The 25,938-nt window shown below is 38.3% G+C and overlaps 1 protein-coding gene and 1 long non-coding RNA gene across 2 annotated transcripts in view; both read right to left on the bottom strand.

Annotated features, from left to right (window-relative positions):
* The window catches only part of LOC128787462 (uncharacterized), a 93,121-nt gene extending 73,622 nt beyond the window's left edge, over positions 1-19,499 (bottom strand). Inside the window, exons 1-3 of the mRNA XM_053941624.1 lie at positions 19,484-19,499; positions 17,817-18,276; positions 16,897-16,978 (exon numbers count right to left, since the gene is read on the bottom strand). Of these exons, the coding sequence (XP_053797599.1) occupies positions 16,897-16,978; positions 17,817-18,276; positions 19,484-19,499 (558 nt within the window). The remainder of the gene's footprint in view (positions 1-16,896; positions 16,979-17,816; positions 18,277-19,483) is intronic.
* A 1,024-nt stretch (positions 19,500-20,523) lies between these two features.
* Positions 20,524-24,038, bottom strand: LOC128786784 (uncharacterized). The gene is made up of 2 exons (XR_008430474.1): positions 23,224-24,038; positions 20,524-20,718 (listed from the first exon to the last, which is right to left on the bottom strand). It is a non-coding gene; the product is annotated as an uncharacterized LOC128786784 (long non-coding RNA).
* Between the last annotated feature and the right edge of the window lie 1,900 nt (positions 24,039-25,938).

Genomic DNA, 25,938 nt, shown 5'->3' with positions numbered 1-25,938 from the left:
TCACCTAAAATAAAAAATGGCTATCTGACAGCTAGCTATGAAGCCTTGTGAGATTCCTTTCCCAAAATGGAATGACTTGTATCAATTCAATGCAATATTTTTCCACCAGCACATTGGGCTTACCACATTCTTTTTAAGTTGAAAAATTTTGCAAAACACATTTTGGACTACTTAAAAAATAAAAACTTCCAACCCTGTAATTAAATCTTCAAACCCTTAAATTTAAACTCCATATGCGCCTAGTTTCTGTTTCCATACTCTCTTAACAGATCATTCTAAATCTGAAAAAATTACACTGCATCCCTTTGGTGATGTTCTCTAAAGGAATGTTCTTTTCCTGTCCTCTCCACCAAGCCTCAAAAAAGAGAGAATTATATATGTACACACACATATGTATATAAACATATATCTCAATAAGCATTTATAGCTGTGACAAATTTATTCTTACTGTCAATTTAATACATCTGCTTTCCATTTGAATTTGATATAGAGCCTGGTGTTTTCTATTAGATCATATAAACAAGTGTTTGATTTAAAACAGGATTATTTTTCTTCACAGAGATTGAGGGAAGCAATAAACACCACTCTTTCCGAGAATACAAATGAGGTGGTAATTCCATTAAATATAATGATTTAACTAACAAAAGAATTAATTAAAGAATTTAAAAAGCTTGTCCACAGGTCTGTTCTGTCTACTGGTCTCCTGGACAGAAATTGTTCTTGCATGACTGACTTTTCTAGTGGATTACACCAAAATGAGACATATTTCATTTTTCCAAATGTGCATGCTTGGAAAGATCAATCAGTTTGCTGTCATTAGCAGCACTGATGTGAAGCCCAAAGCAGGGTAGGTACTTCTCTACTCTATTGGATGTTCCCTTTCTGTTCTAGACTTTCTAATTGCTTCTCAGAAAGACAAAAAAAGGACACTTTCCTCTAAACTCATATTTTTACTTTTGTAGAAGAGGACAACTGTAAGTCTGCAGATGTAGTTTTAAAATAAAAAGGATTTGAGTGAGAACATGTCATCTGACAGGGAGGGATTAGGGCCATAATCGAATTTTAATGGGAACAAACCCACCCTCAGAAGAATAGTACATTCCTAAACCAGAATAACCTCATCTCAGAGAGGGCTAATTCATTTGTAAAGCATACCTTTACAAAAAGGGAAAGCAAATGTAGATTTTGGCTGACAGATACCTTGCTATTCTATCCAAAAAGCTGGCCCATGTGGGAGGAATGGGCTGTTACTGAGTACTACCATAGCATGCAGTACTCCAAAAGCACCTAAGCAAACCTAAGGTACCTTGCCTTATTGAACATCATAAAGCTGGATCCATAGCCCACAGATCCAGTCTGTCCAGATCCCTCTGATTACCCTTCCTACCCTTCAGCAGGTCAACACTCCCAACCAGCTTAGTGGCATCTGCAAACTCAGTACGGGTGCACTTGATCCCCTCATCAAGATGATCAATAAAGACATTAAACACAACTCCAACCCGGCTCCAACACTGAGCCCTGGGGAACCCCAGAAGTGACTGGCCACCAACTGGATGTAACTCCATTCACCAACTCTGGGCCCACTCATCCAGCCAGTTTTTTACCCAGCCAACAGTGCAGGCATGAGCAGTCAGTTTCTTCAGGAAAATGCTGTGGGAAACTGTCAGAGTCTTGACTACTGTCCAGGTGGACACATGCAGACTTTCCCTCATCCACCAACCAACTAACATCTTGCCATAGAAGCAGATCAGGTTGGTCAAGCAGGACCTGTCTTTCATGAATCCACGCGGCCTCGGCCTGATCCCCTGGTGGTCCTGCATGTGCCATGTGATGGCACTCATGACGATCTGTTCCTTCCCCAGAACCGACGTCAAACTGACAGATCTGTCATTTCCCAGATTCTCCAGGCAGCCCTTCTTCAGTATCATATTTGTTAACCTTTCTTGCTAATCAGGCTCAACACAATTAAACTGAGCTTCACGTACATTCATCCCAGACAGTAAATCACTTGGAAATATACAATGAAGGAATTGAACTAAAATTCAGCCTATTAGGGAGAATGCTTTGACACCACCTGTGCCAGGAATAGATGTGTTGAGCTGCAGTGATTTACAGAAGCACCACTGTTGATGGGAGACCATCTGTGATTCAGAGACAGAAAGGGAAATATGGAATAAAAAATACAAACAAAGTATGAATAAGCTAGACCAATGGCAAAATTCAAAAGGAGAAAATATTATCTATTATCTGTTTGTTTTTTAGTACATCCCAGTTTAATATCACTATCTGAAGAACTATAGCTTCCATTAGAGTATCTGGCAAGAAAGAAAGGCACAAATGAGATTTACAACCTGGTGTTTTCATTTTCCCCCGTCAATACTGAAGAGATTATGCAAAGCAATAAAAATAATGTTAGAATCTAAGAAATTTATAGCAACTTGCAAAGTCACTTGTCTGACCTTGTCCTAGAAAATGACAATGAGTCAAATGGCAAATGAGTTAGAATAAGAGTAAAAAAATCTTGAAATATGAAATAAACCAGGAATTTTGTTGCCCTGTGTAGATACAGAATAGGGAAGTTTTTGTGACTCTACAAAGCATCTTTGGACTGATGAGGTAGTTTATGTTTACACAAGAAATGGTGAGAAACAACACGTACATTGATCCAGTTTACACTGCAGCAGGCATGAGGACAGATCTTTTGCAATCAAAATGAAACAGAAGGGCTCTGAGAATTTCACAGCTTACTGGCCTTAGCACTCTGGCTGTGAATCCACCCCTTGACACTGGGGCCCAAGTAACCATTTGCCAAGAAAGCCTGGGGAAAGTTCTCATCAGTTCTCAGATCCAAGAGAAAAAATATAAGCACTTGCAAACTGTGGTATGTATTCTGCAGTGCTTACAAAATGTATACGAATAGCATTTTCTTCTAGTGAAAAACTCAAACTAATGAAAGTAGCTATAGTGCATAATAGGTATCTAAGATCCCTTCCAATATTTTGTAGGGTGCTTTTGGTATTTCTGAAGCTTCATATTTTCACACCTAGAATTTAGATGATGATGTTTCCTGATGTAGCAGATAAGATGTAGAAATACAAACCTTTGCTCAATACACGACACTGGACTTTTAGTCACAAATATAGTAATGCAAAGGCTTCAGCTTAAATGATTAAGTACTATTTCTTATTTTTTTAGGGGTAGTTTAGCTTGATAAAATTTAATCTCAGCTCAATAAATTATAATCAGTATTTTTATTAAATAGAATGTTTTCCAAAGCTGAACTAGTGGGAAAAAAAAATTAAATGGAATTTCTGTTTGTGGGAAAAGGTAGTATAGCATATGAAATGTACCCAAAACAAATGGCAGCACTTTGGAACTTTTATTTGGGACTACCAAAACATTTTTATACACTCAGCTAGGACAAAAACATCTTTTCAGAACTGTGCTGATTTTAAGTCCCATGAGACCAGCTCATGTGGGTTCATTTTGCCTTGCCTTCCAAGGGTGTATTCAGTACAGAATCACAGAATATGCTGAGCTGGAAGGGACCCACAAGGATTATTGAGTTCAACTACTGCCCCTGCACAAGACAACTCCAAGAGTCACTATGTGCCTCAGAGCATTCTCCAAACGCTTCTTGAAGTCTCTCAGCCTTGGTGCTGTGACCATTTTTTCCCTGGGGAGCCTGTTCTGGTCCCCAGCCACCCTGTGGGTGAAAAACCTTTTTCTAACATCCAGCCTAAACCTTCCTGTCACAGCTTCAGGCCATTCCCTCGGGTCCTGTCACTGGTCATCACAGAGAAGAGATCAGTGCCTGCCCCTCCTCTTCCCCTCACCAGGAAGTTGTAACTGCAATGAGGTCTCCCCTCAGTCTCCTCTCCTCCAGGCTGAACAAACCAAGTGACTTTAACCACTCCTCATACGGCTTCCTCTCAAGGCCCTTCACCACCTTCACTGCCCTCCTTTGGATGCTCTCTAATAGTTTAATATCTTTCATTTATTGTGGTGACCAAAATTGCACACAACAAAACAGGCTTGGGTTGGGTGCAATTTTGTTGTTTCTGGAATCGTGAGAGAGATGGAGAAAAGATGAGTAAATATGAGTTAAAACAACTTTATATGGGCTTCTTGTGCCACACTGTGATCAGAACTCTTGCCCCAGGAGTTCTTCTGATGTATCATTTCATATTTCCTGAAAGCTATAGAGCTGGTGGGTATTGAGAAAATCATGCCTTTATTTCTAATATTTTATATCTCATCTGTCATCCATTGTGGCAAAGAAATGGACTCTTAGAGGGTGGATGCAGAATAAAATCAAGGATGCATGGATTCAAGCAAAGACAGTTTGCCTTGGTGAATCATTTCTACTAGTGATATTACAGGACAGAAAAACTACTGAACCCTTAAAACCAACAGGTAGCAAGATACTGGTTTACTTATGAACTTGGTATTTTGACTGTAGAATATGCTTTGAGAGAAATACGAATCTCCACATATTTGTTCTTTATAGAGGAAAACACATCAAGTCACATATTTGCTGACTACAATTTTTGAGAAAACTTCTAGTTTTGCAGCATTAAACAGAACTTTCCACATTCCCAATGCATATATGTCAGAAATATCAATACAAGTAATTGTTTTGTTATCCTCAAGGAATAACTATGAATACATTTACATTATACATAATTTATACACATATTAATACAAAGCTAGCAAGACAAGATATGAAATGAGACATACAACCAACAGGTCAGTAGCTGGAAAAACTCATTTCCATGTTACCCTTGAGCTAGGACACAGGAATTTTATATACTTGTTCTTTATGTTCAGATGAGACAGATGTGCAAATTGTAAAGCTTACTGATAAGGAAATGAAAATAATATACCATGATGAGATGTATATTAAGTCATCATCAATGCATTCTCTGTATGGCAGATGATCAGAAAAATGTTAATTTTAACACTGGAGATGTTACATGGTACAGTGTGCATAGAGTTGCACCAATCTGTCATCAAATAGCAAAGGAATGTTAGCACCAAAACATTATGGCTTACATGCACTTTGAATTTTTAGGAAATTTAAAAAGGAAAAACTCATTAAGATGACATACCAAGTTCATATGCTTCCAGTGTGAACTTGCATAATTTATATTCTGATGTCTGTGCCTTAAGAAGAGCTATGCCATTGTTGTTGAAATAGACAAGGTTCGTAAATAACTTTTTCATAGAATCATAGATCACTAAGGTTGAAAAATATGTCCAAGATCAGCGAGTTCAGTAATTAACCCAGAACTGCCAAGTCCACCACTAAGCCATGTTTCCAAGCACCCTATCTACAAGTCCTTTGAAAATTTTCAGGGATGGCCATGGCACCGATTCCCTGGGCAGCCTGCTCCAATGCTTAACAACTGTGAAGAAATTTTCCCTACTATCTAATCTAAATGTCTACAACTAAAGCCAAACCTCGAGGCCATTTCTTCTAGTCCTACTGCTTTTTCCTTGTGAGAAGAGATGACCCCCATCTCATTCTCACTACAATCTCCATTCAGGTTCTTTTGAACAGATTCATCTCTTCACAGATCTTCATATACACTTTTTTTGTGATAAACCAGAAGCATTTTACCAGAAAATTTATACAATGAATCAATTATTGACAGCTACACACAGAAAGTGAAGTGGCTATTACAAAATATTTAAAAACCCCAAAACCAAAACAAAAACCAACCAATCAACAAAAAACAAACAAACAAAAAGCTCACCAAAAAATCCCCAGGAAATAAAGAGCATTGAGCACCATAAAGTACATCTAAAGCATAGTGGAAATTTACCAAACAAAAAGGAATTAACTACAAAGAAATACATACCCCAAAACCAATTTGGTTAACTTCTCTCTTATGAGATATGAAAGTGCATTATTAATTCACAGGCTTTTATATATTTTTGGTCTTCTCAGTGCTTCCATAGACAGAAGTGAGTTGATTGACAAAGCTTCAGAAATTAAATCATATATCTGAGAAGTTTCGGCACTTGTAACTTTATTTAGTATTTCCACCAATAAGTCTGCAACTGTGTAAATTAAGTTAATATTTAAACCTACTCATAAATCTGGTCTGCATAAAAGGCATCTTTTTAAAAATCACTTCAAGCTATAAAGTGTATCATTTTAGTGAAAACAATATGCATTTAACTAGTCCTGCAGCTATGACATGAAGGCTGTATTTTGTTTCTGCTTGTTCATCAGGAACAGAATTGGCCACCAGGGATCTGATCTTTCAAACTTGCTTAAAGTCAAACACACGAAGAGTTATACTGGCTTCAGTGGAACTACTCATATCCCAAAAGCTAGACATGCAGAAATCCCTATCATCTTACAAATCTGCAAAATCAACACAAGATCTTTGTGTGGGTTTGCTCCCAGCTGATGACGGGCTTTCAATGAAGGAGACAAGCATGCTACATTAGATTCATGTAGCATGGCTGTAGCACATCTGAGGGCTGAACTAGAATTGGATCAGATGCTATTATACAAAATACAGAAACCTATTTCTTTAGATCTCTACAGGACCTGTGACTGTGTGGTATAGGGGGTATAGGGATAGACAGAGATTGACTGCCTCATTACATGGTAGAGTTGAGAGCTGACAGCTGCTGTGACCTGCTGGGTGCTAATACAGCACAGCAACAAGTTCAGACAGGTTAATTCCAAGACCTGTTGAAGGAACAGGTCATTGCATTAAATAAGACTCAAGAATGGACCATCAGCTCAGTTTGGGAATCAGCATTCCTTAGATAATTTGTATTACTCAATAAAAAGTACAAATTATGACATACAAAGATTAACGAGATGAGATGACTTAAATCAATCAACAGTCAGGCAAATTTCGAAGCAAAACCAGACAAATGACTGATGGAAAATAAATATGAGCAGACAATTTTGGACTCCTACAACAAATTTCTACAACTAAATCCATCAGAGGGAAAAGAGGTAGAAGGGATTAGAACACCACCAAATTAAGCTAGTAACATTAAAAAAAAAAAAAATAAGGCCATTGAACAGATCTGCCTCCAACAGATGCCAGTTGCATTATTACACAATTTCTCTGATGTAATTACAGTTTTAGGAGAGATGTGGAAGGAAAAAAATCTTACATTTGATGCGAGGAGGATTTAGAGCCACAGGACTTAAATTGACCTGAGGCTGAAAACAAAAAACACAAAAGACTAACAAAAGCCTATATAAAATAACAACAGCAAGAACAGGATAGAAATAAATCTTCCACCAACAATAACACAAAAGAGAAATAAAAGACAGATTTCAAGACTGGCTCACTCAGGCCACAGTGAAATAGCAGTAAAGGCAGTGTGCTAGTAACCTCTGATCCTGGCAAATCCTGTGCTCACACAGCAATGAAAATTGTTAAATGGAAAGATGTAGTAAGACTTGTGGAGCTTGGTGGAGGAATGCACCTGCCTGCAGGGAACAGCCTGGAGGTTGATCTGCACAGACACAGTTCTCTGCATAAATAACAAGCTCACCTGTACACACAGAAAAATTATCCTATGTTTCTGTCCAAATAGGTACTAAATGCAGAGTGTAGGAATCTCATTATACTCTGGAACCTAACTCTTCTATGGCCTTTGAGACCCCCATGTTTTTCACCCTGATTAACAGAGAGGCAATACTGGTGGCTGGATCTTTCATTATCATTACATATTCGTGGGAGAAGTAGTAGTATTCCCAGCTGGGAAAGTTTTTCATCCTTTAACAATTTCCCCTACAGCAAGATTAAGTCAAGTCCTTTCAAAAGTTCTAGAGGGGGAAAGGTGAAGACCAAACTAATAGTCTAGTGTTATTTGTCAGCACATTTTGATTCTCTTACAAACACATGGGACACTGTCTAAGAAACTTGCTGTTTTCAGGTGTCTAGCACTAAACAGAACATGTATTAGGAGTCTTCTCAAAATAAATACATTCAGATGAGTGTACAGACTGATAAGTCATTCTGCAATAGAAAAGCTTTATAAACCAATACTTGACCAGTCTCAACTTAAGTGTATCATAGTCGTTTGAGCATCACACTGTATTTTTTTAATGAACTAGAATTTAAAAAATAAGGCTGCTCCAACTTATCTTTAAAGACTGACACTCTGGGACGTTTTTATACCAGATCTACCTCTCAGGTTTGCATTAGCACTGTCTGTCACATTCAATCAGATGCTTACAATAATCATCCAAAGGTGAAGCCACCAGTGCATCCAAAGGTGAGGATCCTGTGCAACATAACACTGGTAGCAAACTTTCAATAACTCTGCAAATGATGCTGACAGAAGACAGATATCTAAAAGATAGGATTTTATGTATTGATACACATAAGGTAATATTTTTTCAGAACATTACAATAAAAATATATAATCTGTATCCATGATAAATGCTCACTTAGAATACAACACATTCAAATCACAGAATCAATTAGGTTGGACAAGACCTCTGAGATCATTGAGTCCAACCCATGACTGAAACGCCACCTTGCCAACCAGACCACGGCACCAAGTGCCACATCCAGTCTTTCCTTAAACACCTCCAGCGAAGGTGGGTGACTCCACCACCTCCCCGGGCAGCCCATTCCTAATTACAAATCTGTTTCGAAAGGCTAACTAAACAAATGGCCCAGTGATGCGCGAGAGCCCCGAGCCGCGGCGATGCTGCCGCGCGTCCGGCACAGCAGCACCGCCCGGCGAGCCGGGAGGCTCCGGACGGGGCGCCCAAGGCGCGTCACCCTCTGCCAGCGCCGCCGCCGCGCTCCTCCAGCCCTGCGAGTTACGCCATGCAGGGGCGACCTCTGCTGTTCCTTTTGTTTTCAGGCCTCCAAAAGCGAAAAAAAAAAAAAAAAAACCCAACAAACCAAACTGAACCACCCCTTTCCTTTTGCGGAGGAAGAAGATGGGAAAAAGGCTTTCGACATTTTTACAGTGTGTCGCGAATCATCTTCCCTGCTCCTCTGTGCTAGCTTAGTGTGTTGGCCTCAATATTAGACCTCTGAATACGAGTTCATTATTTGAGACAAATATATGGTATTTATATACAAGTATTTACATAGCAGATGTCTTATTTGGACTGTGAAAACAAAAGAAATAAAATCACTTGTCTACACCAACCACAGTTAAAGAACTTTAACAAAAATACCAGTTAGTTAATATTCTACGGGAGCTGGTAATTTCAAATCATGTCTTATTTTCACAGGTTTTACTAGGAATGACATTTGGGCAGCTTGATGCAGGAAAGAGTTTTCACAATCAGTGCTAATTGTAAAGCCTCTCTGGATGTTCCCTCGATAAATCCACAACTTGCAGTACAAAGAAGCCACATTTCACACTGAAAGAATGTAACAAATTCTGCTCTATTCTTTAGTAATGGAAAAAACAACAGCAGCACAGTAGTAGCGCTCCCCATCCCCCAGAATAACCAAAGCTTCCTCTTTATTTCTGTTTAAAGGTGTTTTGTTGGCCATCTAAATCAGCCTTCTAAAACTTTTTGTCTTTCTTTACTATTTTTATTTAAATTTTATCTAAATTGTGTAGGAAACATTTGCCTGCAAGAACACAAACCTAGAATCTTTTTAACTCTTTAGTGCATATAGAAAATTATCTAAAGGTAACTCCAAGGACTTCTCTACATTCATTGTAAGGAGGTACAAAACACTAACAACCACCAGGTGATAATGTAAAGACAGGATCAGGACTTCCTTTTTTCACTTTAGTAGCTAGCCACAAAAAATTAAGGTCTTTGCACTTTCAACAAACTTCTTTTACTGGCCACCAAGGAAAATGAAACAAAAGAAAAAGAAAGAAAAAAAAAGGAGAAATACATTCTATCCATTTTCAACACATCTTCAATTATGTGAAAACTTGCCTTTGAACTTCTACCTTAAGCAAAAAGTATTAATTTCCCCTTTAAATATAAAGCTTTTCCAAAAGCCAGAGTAGAAAAAAACGTAATTGCTGTGCCGTCATTGGAAACTACAGTTATATAGAAACTTGACTTTGTTTCATAAAAAAATCACCTGGTTTTTAAAGCCCAAAAGAAAAGGACACCCCCATCAGCATTCATATTGACAAGAATGTTCCTAAATGCCTTATCAGGGTGATTTAATTTTCCATCTGTCTGGTGGATTTGCTTTGCATGAAGATCTGGACACATACAAGAATGTGTGTGTTTTCTTTTTCTGCCATACTACTAAGAAAGTAACTCAGGATCACAGAGCAGCCTTTTGCTGCAACTAATCCCTCCGGATCTGGCCGAGCCTTTCAGGCTGCGCTTCCTGTCTCAACCCGCCTATGCCTTCTGAAAGCAGAATGAAAAAACCCAAAAATTTGGCAAACAGCCATTTAAAAAAATACCAAAACATTTGCTATGTAGATCGAACTTCAAAGAATGCTTTAACCCCCCCACCAAAAAATGAACAGTGCAGAATCTTAGTTATTCCTTGGTTCGTCACATGGTGTCAAGGTTTTTCCTAGGGTCAGACTGGAACCCTCAGTAGTGGGAGACCCCAGTCTCTGTACAGCATTGGGAAGAAATGGCAGGGTTTGCATCATCAGAGTTAAAACAACTTCACTGAGGCAAGGCTAAAAACCTGATTATTTTTCCATATGAGCAAGAGTTGATTTAGAAATCCAGAAAATAAACCAAAAAAGCTATTTTTTATCTCTTAGTTAAAATCATCAGTAAGTTATTTAAAAAATATGATTCTCAGTATTTAAACACAGTAGTAGTGACTAATAGATGTGAGAACCACATTTCTAAGAATATAATTAATAACAGACCAAAATCCAGGACCAGACTGGCCACCTCTAACACAGTGAAGAATCTCACGTTTGCAAATTTCAACTGATTGAGATAATCTCTATATATGGGCAGCAGAGTAAGGAAGGATGTATGAACGTATACCTCTTTCTTGGCCCCTATTTTAACTTCAGGCTGTTATATGCAAATATATATGATAAATGCAAGGTCTTCAAAGCATTCAACAGACCTCTATAGGTCACCTGCTGTGTTTAGGTTAGTAGGCCTTACATAGAAGTGATCAAATGACTGTCACTTGGTGAGCTCTCCTGTGAGGCAACCTCTTATGATGGAGAGGCCAGAAGGTCTCTTTCTCTCCCTCTGAATTTACGGTCTACTCACTCACACTGATCAGGCCAGCCTTGCCACAGCATGGCTAACTTCCCACCCCACAGTAAAAGCAATAAAGAAAACTTCCCAGTGCCTCAGAAGTCACTAATGTCCATGTCATGTCAATGATAGCTTTTCCAACAGAACTCCTATTATTAGCCTGCTCCCTTCTCCCAGTTATAAAAAGAGAACACAACAGTAAGGAATTGACCAGACCTTACATTTCCACACACAATAAGTTGTACATTCTCCTTTTATATCAATATATGGTGTGTCAACAATACAGGAGTTATTGTTCTTTGTTTGTTTGGGGGTGTTATTGTTGTTATGGTTGGGATTGGGTTTTTTGTTTGTTTTGGGTATTTATTCATCTGGTTGTGCGTGCATTTGTTCTGGTTTGTGTTTAATAGGGCCAAGACACACTTCTGCTTCTTAAATGGGGCAGAACATTCTATTTAGCTCCCAGAGCACCATAGATCTTCCTTCATTATTCTTTGGGAAAAAAGCAGACATACATTTTCCTGACCTTTTTTGTTTTTTATGATAGAAAGGAAAAACAATTACTCTTGCCATGTTCTGAAGTTTTTTAAGCTTACAGAAGTGTTTATAGATAGAATGGCTTTTATTTTTATTACATTTTCTTAATAACAAAGAACAAGCAATAGCACTGCAGGTAATGCAAGAAGGCAGCAGAAAAAGCCTGCTGAATATGAGAAAATTGTGTACATTCCTTCCTCACAACACATGAAATACCTATTGCCCATACCACTTTTCAGCATGGGCATTGAAGCAGGATTAGAAGAGTGCTTAACTAGACTATTTAACCTTCACTGAAAGAGATAGAGTAACCCAGAAAGTTCCCACTCTGTCATTACCCATGCCCTCCAAACCATCTCCCTCCCGTGGTATGAAATATAATTGGCATTTCTTTCCTTCCCAGTGATTTACCGTTCTGCAGATAAATTTAATCCTCCCCATGGTCTCCCACATAGTTTTTTTGCAAAAACTTGGACCCAGGAAAGACTTCTTAAAAGGAATATAGATTTGCTATTATAAAGGAAGGCAACAGCCCTGCTGCCCCTTAAGCTGTGTTCGGAGGGGTGGAAGTTCACTACACATTGCATCAGCACATATTGCTCTGTATGTCTCTTGTAGGTTTAAGATTAAAATATTCCTCGGCAAAACAAGGATAGTGGCAAAGATAGTGGCAAAACTAATGACAGTGGCAAAGAATTGTGATACACACATATTCTGTCATTTTACATGATATTCACAAACATGTTTTATACCAGAATCTCTAATGTAAGGGGAGAATGAAACAATGGTATTTTCCGCTTCACCTTTAAAGAAAATGAGACTTCTCAACACTGCAGAAGTTTTTTTTCTCTGATGAAAAAAGGAATGGACTATTTCCTACAAATGCCAATGGACTGAGGTCTGCCAAGGAGGCTCATTTTGCTTGCATCATCTGACAGGAATGATCCACCAAGGTATATACTGGCCAGCACAGCATCTGGAAACTTCACAGCTGAAATTGAATGCCAGAGCTCACTGAGGCAAAATGTAAGAAAGCTATTTACAGTGACACATATGGTCACAAAGATCAGAGCATAGATTTGGCACAGAAGAAAATTCAACCCTCAACTTTTGTTATATTTGCCAATATCTGGTTTAGTACAATTATTCACTTAACAAGACTTTTATTTATTCATTTCAAGAATGAAGATAATGGCCTCAAGTATTTAATTACTAAGGCAGACTAAAGGGGAAGAAAAAAACTCCTTAAACCACATCTTAAAAAAAAAAAAAAAAAAAGCCATCCCACAAAACCTTTTCAAATATGCTTTTAAACTGTCCCAGAATTCTTTTTACTGACGTCTTATATCCTTTCTCTGGAAATTCTCCTTCTGTTTCTCCAGAATATGTACAAAACGAATTCTAGACAGAAACCAAGTAAGTAATACACACCTACACAAATGTATACCCAAGTTCATTACTAGATAATTTAATACTTATATATTCTGTGCCATGGGAAGTGCACATTCTGTGTACTTATATAGATGGATAGATAAGTCATCAGTTGAGTGGAAAGTACTAAAGAGGAAATTTATGTCTTGAAATATGACTGGGTGATTATATTTAGACTCTGAAAGATCCACTGAAGGGGGAATCATCTGCTTCAGTAGGTAAACTCCTGGAATAAATACTGGATGTACAGGATTCATCTCCAACCTAGCAAATCATTGCAATGTAGGCCATTGTGTGGATTATGAACATGCATTAAATTAAATATTGTTATGGAGTTTTTCTCCCACCTTAGGATGCACTCAACACTCTCCTCCTTCCTGTCTGACAATATGTTGCCATGCTATAAAAGCCCTAATGCCCATTTCAACGATTAGCTGTACATCAGCATTACTACTTCAAATCCACAAGTTTCACATCAAGCATTAAATGGGATGAATATTGATCTGCTAAAGAGGATTTATTTATTTCTAGCTCTATCCAAAGATCAACTATTAGCAGCTTTTGGTGGATCTGTTGAGCTCTCACAGCACAAAGCTACTGCATACATGACACCGGACTTGACATTTCAGTTCTGGAAGAAAACCAAACAGTAAATTCACTGCAATAATCCTAGATAAATGAGATGATCACTGGAAAAGCTGAGATAGTTAAGTGGTCTATCAGAAAAGTCCAAAGGATGATATTGAATTGTTGCTACATAATAACCTCTCTCATGACAACATGGCACAAGATCACCATATCAGATGCCAATATTTTTGCCTTCAAAAAGCACCATGACTTCAGATTATCTTGGAATACTTCACAATTATGTTCTGAGCTGAAAATTTTATACTCAGCATGATTATAATCAGATACATATCAATATCACAATATTTACCCATGCATTCCTTTTTTTGTCCTGTTCAGTCAGTAACGCACTAAGAACTGTATAATGCATTCAAGAAACACAGATATCTATTGCACAGGTAGGAGTTAGTGCTGCCCTCAAAATGTTCTTTTCACTCTCTGTCAGTGGGGATAATTTTTTACTCTTTGGCACTGATAAAGGAGGAAAACATACAAATGGGTGGATGAGGACTGCAGGCAGATTAGAGAAGAACTGGTGAGTTGCCTTGCCTTTTATACTCAGAAGGCAAGGGCATAAGAGGATGCTGTTTCACTAACTTTGACAAGGAGTGTTTGAAATGCCAATGTAAGAAGCCATGAAATTTTTGCTCTGTCACTTACAAAGGAAGCTGAAAAAGTCAGTCAAAATTTTGCCTCAGTGCTATGATTTCATCAAGACATATTGTTTCAGTAGCTAATAACATCATTCCAATCATCTGCTAAATGTTTCACTTTTATTTATCTGATTTCTCTGCAGAAACTTTCCCTTATGAGAGTATTATTTTAAAGAACACATGGAGAAGAAACAGAAACAATGACATACAATGAGAATATTTGCTGCTATTAAAGATTGCCTAGTTTTTGTCTTCTCATATGACCACAGTTCTCAAAAAAACCTTCCAAAAAAACATTAGGAAAAAAACCTGTGCAGCATGTTACCGAGACCAGATCTGAAAACCAATGCTTTGTTTTGTTTGCTTGAACTCTGTGAATTCCTAAATGTCCTTGCCACAAGTAGCACTCAGTTTAATTAGGCTTTCATCTGTAGAACAGCGTCTGCTTCACCAAGGATAGAGAACCTTGGGTCAGTTCCAAGTGTCAATGAAAGAGGAGCAAGATGTATTTCAAAATTAGCCCCGCATGTAGACAAACTGAATCTGTTTTGTTCTTTGTTTTTTAAAAAATATATCTTCCATTTCATCTGTATAAAAAAATAAGACAGGCTGCTGAAGACAGTATTTATATGTTCAAATACACTTCAAATGCAGAAGCTTGTATTATTTATAAAATCCCTTAAATGAAACAACTCAAAAGAAGTTTAAAAAGGTAATCTGAAATCTTTCCTGGGTAATCTCTGCTTGGTTAAATATCTTTAATGGTATATCATTACTGCAGAGCCCCCAAAAAGTTTTCTCTTCCAACAGCCTATTTCATTCTTTTGGAAAAACAAAACAAAATGAAACAATATAACCATAAGTAAATACTGTTCAGAGAGTCAGTTCTATGTTGCCTGAAGGTTTCAGGCTATTTGTATCTGGAACACATGATATGATACCAAATTCATATCCTGAGAAGTAAGAATCTTTTTCCTGTCATTCATATTCTCATAACATGGCTCTCTATAAACTACCTTCTAGGAACAGTGTCTACATTTGCAACATAATTTGGTAGAAACTTAATTTAAGTCACTAATTCTTTCAATTTTTTTCACTACTAAATGAATTTAAAATAACAGAATGTAATATAAGGAAAACTTAAATAAAAAAATCATGCCTATAAATATTGCTGTAATTTGTTAGGAGCATCTGTCAGAAGGAAATAATATCACGAATATTTGCTTAACTCTGATGTAGCACAAAATGCTTTTACTTAACAATAATTCCTTTCTTCACTAACACTTCATAACACTTATCAGTCTGAAAAAGGTTGCACTGCTTATGGTTTGAATATAACTGCAAAATTTCAGGCATGGTGAAACTCTGTATTCTGTCTTTTATCCTGACAGTGTCCTTTTGGCATCCCTATGGTATTTTCTGCCGCTGCAACTTGCTGTACAATTTAATTAAAAAAGGTATAAGCTCTTTCTTCTTCCTGCCCGTCCCCCCAAACCTTTGCACTAAGTTCCCAAACTGCTGAAAAATGCTCACATTTTAAAATTATTTTATAGTGAGTTTTAAATTAACCTTTTTATTCTCCCCTTCTGCCCCCCCTAGATTTACTTACTCATTCTTAGATCACATCTAATCTGCATGCAGACAATGAAAAAACAAAGATGCCATAAAGCAATACTTGGTGTTGAAACAGAGACACTGGTCACCCTTGGAATAATCACCAACAGAGCTATGACCAGAGGCCAAATTCTTCTGCAGAGCTTCCACCAAGTCATGTGAGAAAGAACCTCAGTGAGAAATTTGGCTGCAACTTCTTCAGGCAGCAGCATCTCTCAAATGTGCCATATTAACATGTAAATCACAGATCCTTTTGCAAGTCATATTTCCACACAACAGAACATTTTCTCTTTTGCTACCAAACAAAAAATTATGTAACTTTAAGTGCTAATTAGGCATTTTGTGAAATGTCAGTCTGTCCCATCCCATCTTCCCACCCCCTAAGTACTCAGGTTTTAAAGAATGATCATAAGCCAAACAGCACTATATGATGAACTCTGTGTAATACATAACCACGTGAAATACAGATGAGGATTTTTTTCATGTATTGTGCTACAAATCAAAAATTCTTACACTGCCTAACAAAACTCCTAGCTGCATAAAAAGATGCAATAAACCTCTCTAACAGTAGCTGATTTGTATGCAACATTGACCATAAGGGTAACTCTTCAGTAAACCTGAATCTCATATATAATGCATAGCAGTTAATAAATCATAGTAAAATCAGGTGGCTTAAAGCCAACAATACCCAACTAGTAATGGAAAGGAGGGAAAGATTTATAGAGAAACAGACTCTGTCTGGATTTTGCTTTAAAGAGGCTCACACAGTGCAGTGGGAAGATCTTGCTGTGGTTTCCAAGTGGACACAACTGTGTCATGCTGACTCACTTCGTCCTTCCCCCAACATTGCTTCTCACTTACCGCAGGTGATTCCTCTTCTCCAAAATCATCATCTTTGACCTTCCACTGGATTTTTTTGCCTATCAGCTCCGCAGTGTCTGAGCTGAAAAGGAGAACAAAAACATCCCACGCTAGATTTCAAATTTAAAGACAAATACTTAAAACGAACCTCCCAAAACTGGCTTCTTAAGCCTCAAAAAGCCATGCTATGAATTATTAAAAGTATCAGACCTTTCCCAGATCCAAAATCCAGCTGCATAGAAGGGAGAAAACATACTTCAGCATTTAGGATTGGAAGAATGTTTTTTTGCATTAAATATCAAGTGTAAAACTGTTCGCTCTCTTCTCATTGGAGATCCAGGGGAGCAGGATATTGGAGACGATTGCTGCTGCAGAGATCTGAGAAAATTCTTTTCTTGTTGTTTTAGAACTTGTCCATGGTGACCAGAGGCACTTAGCCAGGCAAAAGCATTAGTGCAAAGTTAAGGTGCAGCACTTTCACATTAAGCATGCTTGCAGCTTCATCAGCAGATAGTGTGATGTCAACTACAAACATGTAAAAACTGGCATGATACACTTATTTCTTAGGAACCACATACTGAAGGCATAGATAACTAATGCTGAAGTTCTTCAGTTCTCAGTTACCTTTGTTTATGTCATACGCTCTGACTAAGGGGAAAACATTTCTCATTTTTGTTTGGTTGTGCTAAATTTATGGTTGTCATTGCTGGGACCGTCCTAGTTCACAATTTAGCTTGGGAAAACTGCAGCAAAATTTCCAAATAGAATTAAAACTAAACCCCTGCTTCTCCGCACTAAAAAGCAAATTACAAAACATCTATTTATGCCAGGTTTTTAAAGCCAATTTTGTTATTAAAAATACCCGAGTGTCAGACCGGTACCACATCACCAAAAGCCTTCTAAAATTAAAAGCCCCTTACAGCGTGTCAATCCAACGCACAAATAAACCACGGCCACGTGTCCAAAAACAAACCAGATTAGAAGAGGGAGAGCTTTTCCCCTTGCCGGGTGCGCTCCCGGAGCCCCGCGAGGGGAGAGCGAGCGCTGCCTGTGAGGGATCCCGGGCGCGGCGCCGCTTTCCCGGCCGGGATTCCCTCGGGGAGGCGGCCCCGCTGTCGGAGGGGCCCGGCGGCCGCAGGACGAATCGGGGAAAGTGTCCAGGAGCATCGGCCGCTGCCCGGGCACCGCGCTCGGCCGGGGTTCGGCGGCGATTGGCGGCCGCCGGCCCGGCGCATTCCCGGCCCGGGCACGAGATGGCAGCACCCGCTTGCGGAATGGCGGGCAGCGGGCACCGGGAGCGAGCGGGCACAGCCGGGGCTCTGCGCCCGGCCTGGGATCTCAGCGCCCGCCTGCGCGGCTGCCGTACCGCCCGCGGCTGTGCTGAGCCGGGGTACGCAGGGCAAAATCAGGATTCATATAAAAATTACAGCCCCCCCCCCCCCCCCCAAACCAGTGAGATGCAGACTGGAGACAAAATCACCACTGACAGAAATTACGTGAAATCTACCATTTCAGACGGAGATAAATATTTAAGTGTCACCTACTGCAGGGGAAGAGAATGGGATTTTCTCCACTGACCTCAGCAGCAGTAGGGTTGAGTGCAAAGAAGTGGGACCATATGTTTTTCACAGATATCTTGTTTTTGACAAAAAAATTTCTTCTTTTCTTTACATGACAAATTATTTTCTTGCAACTTATTTGCATATCAAACAGCAGCAATGAAGTCCTTCGAAATGATGGCTAAAAGCCAGTCTCAATAATATTTATTTAGGGATGATCATGAAGATAATAATAGACAAATGAGAGTTCTTACCAAGTAATTCAAGTTTGTTCACAGTTTGTGTGCAGTTTGGTCTAGTTCATTTTGCAGATTTTTTGTGACGTAAAGCAAGACGACTAGCACAAATAGTTACCAGCCCAGAGTTTTCCATCTCTGCTGTGCTTTAGAAAGGTAGGAAGATAATTCATGTGAAATAACCTTTACATAAAACTGTCTTGCAAACAAACATTTGTTGCAAGCCCTATAATTGGTGAGCTATCATGCAAGCAAGGGGCTCTCAGCTGCTGCCACCCTGTCCTTCCAGAAGCTTGGCAGGGTCCTGGCCTGAACAGTAATCGAGCCCATGACCCCACTGCAGCTCTCCCAGCACACCACCCCCTGCAAAAACAGCTGCAGGCAGAACCCAGGAATTTTTATGCCTTTGCTTCAGAGTATTGCCCATCCAGGGGACAATCACTGGAATCCCATCTTGTGCAGGTACAACTCATGCAGATGCTGTTGGAAGACAGCACGAGCACGAAGGAATCCACCTAGAAACCAGCACCCACTCACTGCCACAGTGAGGAACGCACACTGCTGGAAGGTGCAGCCATTTCCCTGATCTATCAAACTGGGAACAACAAGGCCCAGAGGATGCAGAGGCGCAGAGTATGCTGTTGAATGAAAGCACACTGTTCTTACATGCACAACAACTGACGACAAATAATCATCGCAAACGTTTTTCACGTATCAATGCAAGCACAAAGGTTTTTCATATATCAACGCAAGCACTGGATTATGCTTTTCTGGCAAGAAATGTAAACTTACTGACTTTACTCCACATTGTCTTTACAAGTAGCCAAGAAAGTGTTATTCCAGAATTCATAGTTAGACTTGGTAATATTTTGCAAGGAACGGTCTGCTGGCAGACTCCGAGGATGTACAGTCTGTACAGTGTCTCGGTCTGTGGTTTGACTGTAGCTCTTAGCCAGAATATTCCACTGTCAATCAATTCTAAACAGAAAAAGACACTGGTCTGGCTATTAAATAAAAACAAGAACTTGTACGAATTAAGAAGTTCAGATGAAAAAGATGAAAGCAAAAATGTATAAAATCCTCAAGTTAATCAAGAAATAAATTATTGGTGAAAAAGTGCAAATCATCCTTTTTCCCAACACAATCCCTAAAACTAGAACAGAAAACAGCAAAAATTCTTAATATCTTTTGACCAACTAACTAATTAATATTTTTCAATCAACTAACACCCTCCTTTTGCCCTTATCCCTCAGCTTCTTCTGCAAGAGATTTCATGCAAGTATTCCATGTTCAGGAAGAGTCCTAATGATACTACAAGGGTTCAGCCTGTCTGCAGTGCATTTAATTGTTGTTTAATTCCCATTTATCACTAATGGATGAGACTCCCTGAGCAGGTGGGGCCCCCCAAAATTTGTATTTGCTTCTAACGTGGGTTTTTTTTTTGTTTGTTTGGTTTTTTTTTTTTTTTTTTTTTTTCAAGTCCTTAATAGACCATGCATAGAGTGTCAAGCAGACCTAAAAGATGCAACCAGAAAATAGTACATTAAGCTTTCATATCAACTGCCATTTGGTAATGTTTTTTGTAATATGTGCTGTTTGAAATACTGGTACAAACTCAGCAAAAGATGATGTAAGATTAAATAAAGAGGGTCAGAAGTTTGGGGAGAAGCACTGAACAGTAGCAGAGGAGCACAGCAGCTGTCACACAGCACACAGCAACACCACAGAATAGTTTATGACAGGAAGTGAAGAAAATTCCACAATCCACCTGAAGCTACAGTGGGAATTATGCAGGCAAAATATAGTTATTAAAATTGGAATGCAACCAAGACTTCAGGGGCTAATAATGCTTTTCTTGCAAGAGATAGCAAAAAATCCCCAAGCATCTTCATTGACCACAAACTTGCAAGACCACAGCTTTACGTCTCAATCGAAAGACATGACTTTTTCCATGATAAATTGTTACAAGAACGTGATCTTTCTGGGATGTGATTTCCTGGCCAGCAGTCTCCATTTCCTTCCAAAAACTGCAAAAAGAGTTAGTGATTTTAGGATATAAAAAAAAAAGAAGTAATCTCTCTAATATATATCTCTCTATAAATATACATTCCTTTATATAAGTACATACACACCAACATATATATATAGATAATATATATTTTAAAAATCCTCTTTAAAGCTACTGCCAGTGTTTAAAAAATAATTGGCCAGTCTCAATGGTCTCAATGAAATGCAATTTGGCAGTCACAATGTGAATATATTTACTGTATATTGTGTCTGTTAAATTTCTTTATGCTAAAATTTTATTATTTCTTGCCTAGAAATTGAATTAATTTTACAGCCCAAATAATCACTTCAATGAGGACTTAAAATACCTCACAGAAAAATTAAACTACACAGAGCATGTAGTGTATTTTATGTCTGCATCTATAAAACACATACATGTCATGCACAAATATTTAAGTATATAAATGTGCAGATTCTGAAAGTACATATGCATTAGGACCATAAATACTCCCAGAAGTGGAACACATACATTTATGCAGTGTGTATTTGTTTATACAAGTATGACTAGAGTACATAAATGTAGATAAGCCTCATGTGTATTATACATCGGAGGTGCTTTACTGTTATATAAAAGATTCTTTTATGATGAAATTTGAGATGCATGTGTTTCAAGGAAAACTACATGGAAAATAGCTGTCTAGCTCATCTCAGGACTGAACAGATAATGGGTGCTATTCCAGTTTGTCAAATCCCTTTTAAAGCCACTGTATGTACTAGAGAAAAATAATTCTTTTGCAGATGTTTATTTAAAACAAAACTTGTTCATGTATTTTGCTGCATTGAAAGATACCAATCTCTTGCAGAGATATAAAGCAGCTGTAAAGCAGCATTGATTGTTACAACACCTTACCACATTAAGAAGAAACATGCAATGGTAGGCACACAGTCATCTTTAAAAGTGGCAATTCTTCTGAATGCATTTTGGTATCAATAACATTGGGTGGCTTAGAAACCTCAATAAAATTGTACCCATGGCAAAAAGCAGCAGAAAGAATTTTTTTTCTTTTCTTTAAATGTAGCATAGTAAATACTGAATATGTTGGAAAATAATTATACATATACATATATATATATAAAACCCCAACCCCATATATATATATATATAAAACCCCAACTACTATATAGTCCTTCATTACTTGAAAAATATTAATTTTCCTTACTTTATTCAGTGCTTTGGGTAAGATCCACTCCTAATGCAATTAATGCTGAACAAATAGATGCAATGTTTAAGACTTTGCAACCTTAGTGGCTTTCTTTTATCTTCAAGGGGGATTTTTGAGATACACATTGAGTAAATATGTAAATATTGTGACTTCCTCATTGTATCCTTCCTCCTCATAAATTTCTTGCCTTAAATTTTTCTTTTGACTATCACACTAAGTCTGGAGCATAATTTGGAAGTACACACAAATGGAGTGACTAGAGTCTCTCAGATTCCAGTATCCCTGGTTCTTGGCTATGCCAGACCAGCCAGGTACACACATGTCCCAGAGAACACAGCTGTGCCCTCCCACTGCAGGCTGTCCCAGTTCTGCCTGGGACTTATGTGACCACAGTAGCTTGTTGCAGCTTAGGCTGGGGGAGCTCACACTTACACCATCCATACTGCACATCTCATCATGATAGCTGCTACCAGAAAGTGCAATTACAGGCTTGTCTACAGACACACAGGAGAGTTTTAGCCACAGGGAGCCTCTGTGGGACTCTACCCTCTAGGTACAATTACTGAATTAGGTGCACACTAGAAATCTGGGTGTTATGAGTGTGGATATGTGCTCAGAGTTTTGGAAGTGTGCCCATTATACTGACTTCCCAGGGTAGCATCATACACTGCTCTTGTGCCCAAACTGTGGCATTGCTTTTTGTTGTCATTTTAAGAAAATAATTCTTTTGATGCCTGCAGAAAGAGGCATAAATAACTGGGGTTCAGTTTAATTCCCCAAATTATTTGTTCCTACAGCCTGTTGGAAATTTAGCAAGCATTATTTGTAACTATGAACCAGGAATATAAAGATTTATATGACCTTGGCATTCACACCACAATTATCTATAAATTCTGACTTGAGTAATGATTATTTATCATCTTTTTGAAGTGTAAGCATAGAGAGACTTTCACAAGGCTAAGCAGAAAACCATCCACAACTTAAAATTGCCTAGAGCAATATTTGCAGTACAGAAGATCTGATCCTCTGATCCTAGGGACAGCTATTCCCAAAATAATCTTATGGAAACAGATAGGAGAGCAGACTCAAATGAAGATTATTCACACAAGGACAGAATTTGAGATTGGGTCCTAGTTTGTAATTTATTAATTTAGACTGCAAATCACAAAATACTTGATTTCTTTGTTATTATTGAGCTTTATAGCTTTTTAAGTCCTCAGTTGTCCTGTTTTGTATTTCATTTCTAATTCTTTTCTTCTGCTGTTTTGCCCTTCCCATACCAGTCATTCCTGTTTTCCTTACCTACACATTTTTGCATAGCTCAAGCAGAGTTGGGATGTTTACAGACGGCAGGTATAGGCGTGGGGGGATGAGCCCACACAAGAAGCAACTTGTTGATTCAAACAGCAAGTGAGCAAACAGTTAGGAGATTTGGACTGCTCATCACAGAGCAAGGGCCTGGACAAGATGACAGCAGCAGTCTGCTTGAAAGCAGGTTGGGACCATTACTGGTAATTACAGTTAATCAGCAACAATTGTCTTGACCAAGATACAGATCAACATTGAGCACTAACCTAACAGGACATAATGAGTGTAATGGAGGATGAAGACAGCCTGATTAAACTTGCAAGGCACTGAATGACCTGAGCAGATGAGGCATTATAATTCCCAGACACTCTCTCCCCTTCTCCTTCCAGTCCCCAGTGCTGATGAAAACGAGTCCTGTAGCTATGTGGTGATATAGACTTTTGTCACAATATGCTCACAGTGGTGGTTAATGGAATTAAACCTTGCACTCTGGTGTGACTGGATATATTTATATGCTTTATTTTTATTTAAAGTAACTGATATTATGCTATATAGTGATCTCTTAAAACTAATCAATAATGTTCAGCAGTCAATGCCTATTGCAATACCCAGACAATTTTTAAAACATTTTGGAGAGGTAAGGAAGAGATAAGCATTTAAACATAATTGAAAAAGGTGCATGCTTTTCTATATCCTTGTTGGTAGTATTCTTTCCACTAGAGCCTAAACTGATCAGAGGCTCTTCATCCTTATGAAACTTGTGTGGGAACAAACAATTTTAATCCTTAAGATCCTTGTTAAGTATGTAGTATTATCATAAAATATCATTTTTGTGTCATTTTTGCAGGTAAGTAATTCTATGTAAATTTAGATATGAAAAGTTTCTGATTAAAAATAAAAATCTGAAAAAAAAATTAAGAAACTTTTTTTGCATTTATATAAAAAATTCTGCAATAATTGCACATTTTACATTTAAAAAGGTATTGCTTCTCACAGTATGCGCTTCAAAACAAGTAGTAGTAGCCTTTCAGGAAAAACATGCTATAAGAAATTTTTTCTATTGACTCTTCAGGATTAAGAAAGTGAATGTGCAAAAGAATTAATTACAGTTTTCTAGACTTTCCCAAAACGTAAGCACAGATGTATAGACTATTTACTGAAACACAGCCCTATCAATATCCCTTCTACTTCAAAGGAAGAATAATTTGGCCAAAACAAGAAGAAAACCTGGGCTTCTGGTGTGACACAAGCCATCAAAACATCTAAAAGCCAGCCATTTGGTACACCTGCTTTTTGTCAGGCCATAATGACATGTTTCTCAGCCTAGCCCTGTTTTCACGTATGCTTCACACTGCACCTATAGATGCTTGTGTAGCCAGAATTGTGTAGCCAGTTTTAGCAGTAATGAATAGCTACAAACAAATCCTTATTTAGCAGAGCATTTCTGCTGAGTGTCACTTTGTTTTATGTTTAGGGATTTTTTTTTTTTTTTTGTGTCTGATCCTGATATAATTTTTTTTTGAGCTGAAAGGACATAATTATAAATGAACATAAATACTATTATCTGTTCTGCATTAAATGCATAGCCTGATGCAGCACAGTCTTTCCCTGCTCTGACTCTTTCTCAGTCATTAACCTCCCATTTTCCTATTTAAATCCTGCTCAGACTCCTAGCCTGCTGTCAAGCTCTGCTTGGCCATTTGCTCTAGTAAGACATTCAAGGAAGTTACAGAATCAGGACATGCTACAACTTCCTTATTCTATACCCCAGCAAAAAGCCCAAACAAGGTAAAAGAAAGGGGAGTGCTCACACTGGCCATTTTGTTCAGAGTGGGGACTGTACTGGGGTAGTAGATCTCAAGGTGCTAAGGTAAAAGGAGGACTTAAAAAAAAAGATGGAGAACTTCATTAGACCCCAAAGCCCACCCTGCAGTTCCTATTTCATTGTGTTAATCCTCCTGAATGACCTACATTCCCCTACAAACCCGTCAAGGCCAGGAAATCGTGCTATATCTTATTTTCTGAATAAAATAAGCCAGGTGAATTCTCACAATTGCATTGTGCTGAAGCTTCAGCTACAAACGAGTCTGCCAGAGAAATTCCTCCCATTAAAAGGGATGCACTGACTTAGGAGAATCACACACACACAAGCCTATAACCACTCTCCTCTGCATAATACAGTCAAGGCCAATTCTCCTGTTATCCAAAGAGCTCAGCAGCATCAGGGTCATAATGGAATTCTGGTACCAGTACTGGCTTGTGTCCTTGTGTGTGAGGATTGGGTTTATCATAAGTGTTGTTAGGAGCCACTGTGCTCCTTTGGGCACTCTTTCTAGAAAAGGTGCTGCAAAGAACCACAGATATACTCAGATTTCTCTGTTGATATATCATGCTGAATGAGCGAAGGGTAAGAAAAAGCAGCTCCAGGAAGGAATGGAGTTTTCCCAGAGCGGCCAAAAATCTCTGCACCAGTTCAGGCCAGCTGTGTACCTCATCTACATTTACCTTTTGGGCAGACTGGGCAGAGTTAGAGATTGGGCAATCTTTAAGCAAATGTAAGGACAAAAAAAAAAAATCTATTAAGGAGAAAAAAAAATCTATTAAGGGGTAAAAGATGAACATCAATCTGAGGTTTAGTTTTTCACCTAGACATCTCTGCAAGAAATATGGGACAGAAAAAGGTAATGCCTACTATATGTTAACTCTAAA

The sequence above is a fragment of the Vidua chalybeata genome, chromosome 4 (assembly GCF_026979565.1).
Source record: "Vidua chalybeata isolate OUT-0048 chromosome 4, bVidCha1 merged haplotype, whole genome shotgun sequence".
NCBI lineage: Eukaryota > Metazoa > Chordata > Aves > Passeriformes > Viduidae > Vidua > Vidua chalybeata.
The sequence above is the reverse complement of the archived record's forward strand: the minus strand, read 5'-3'. Positions and strand labels throughout refer to the sequence as shown.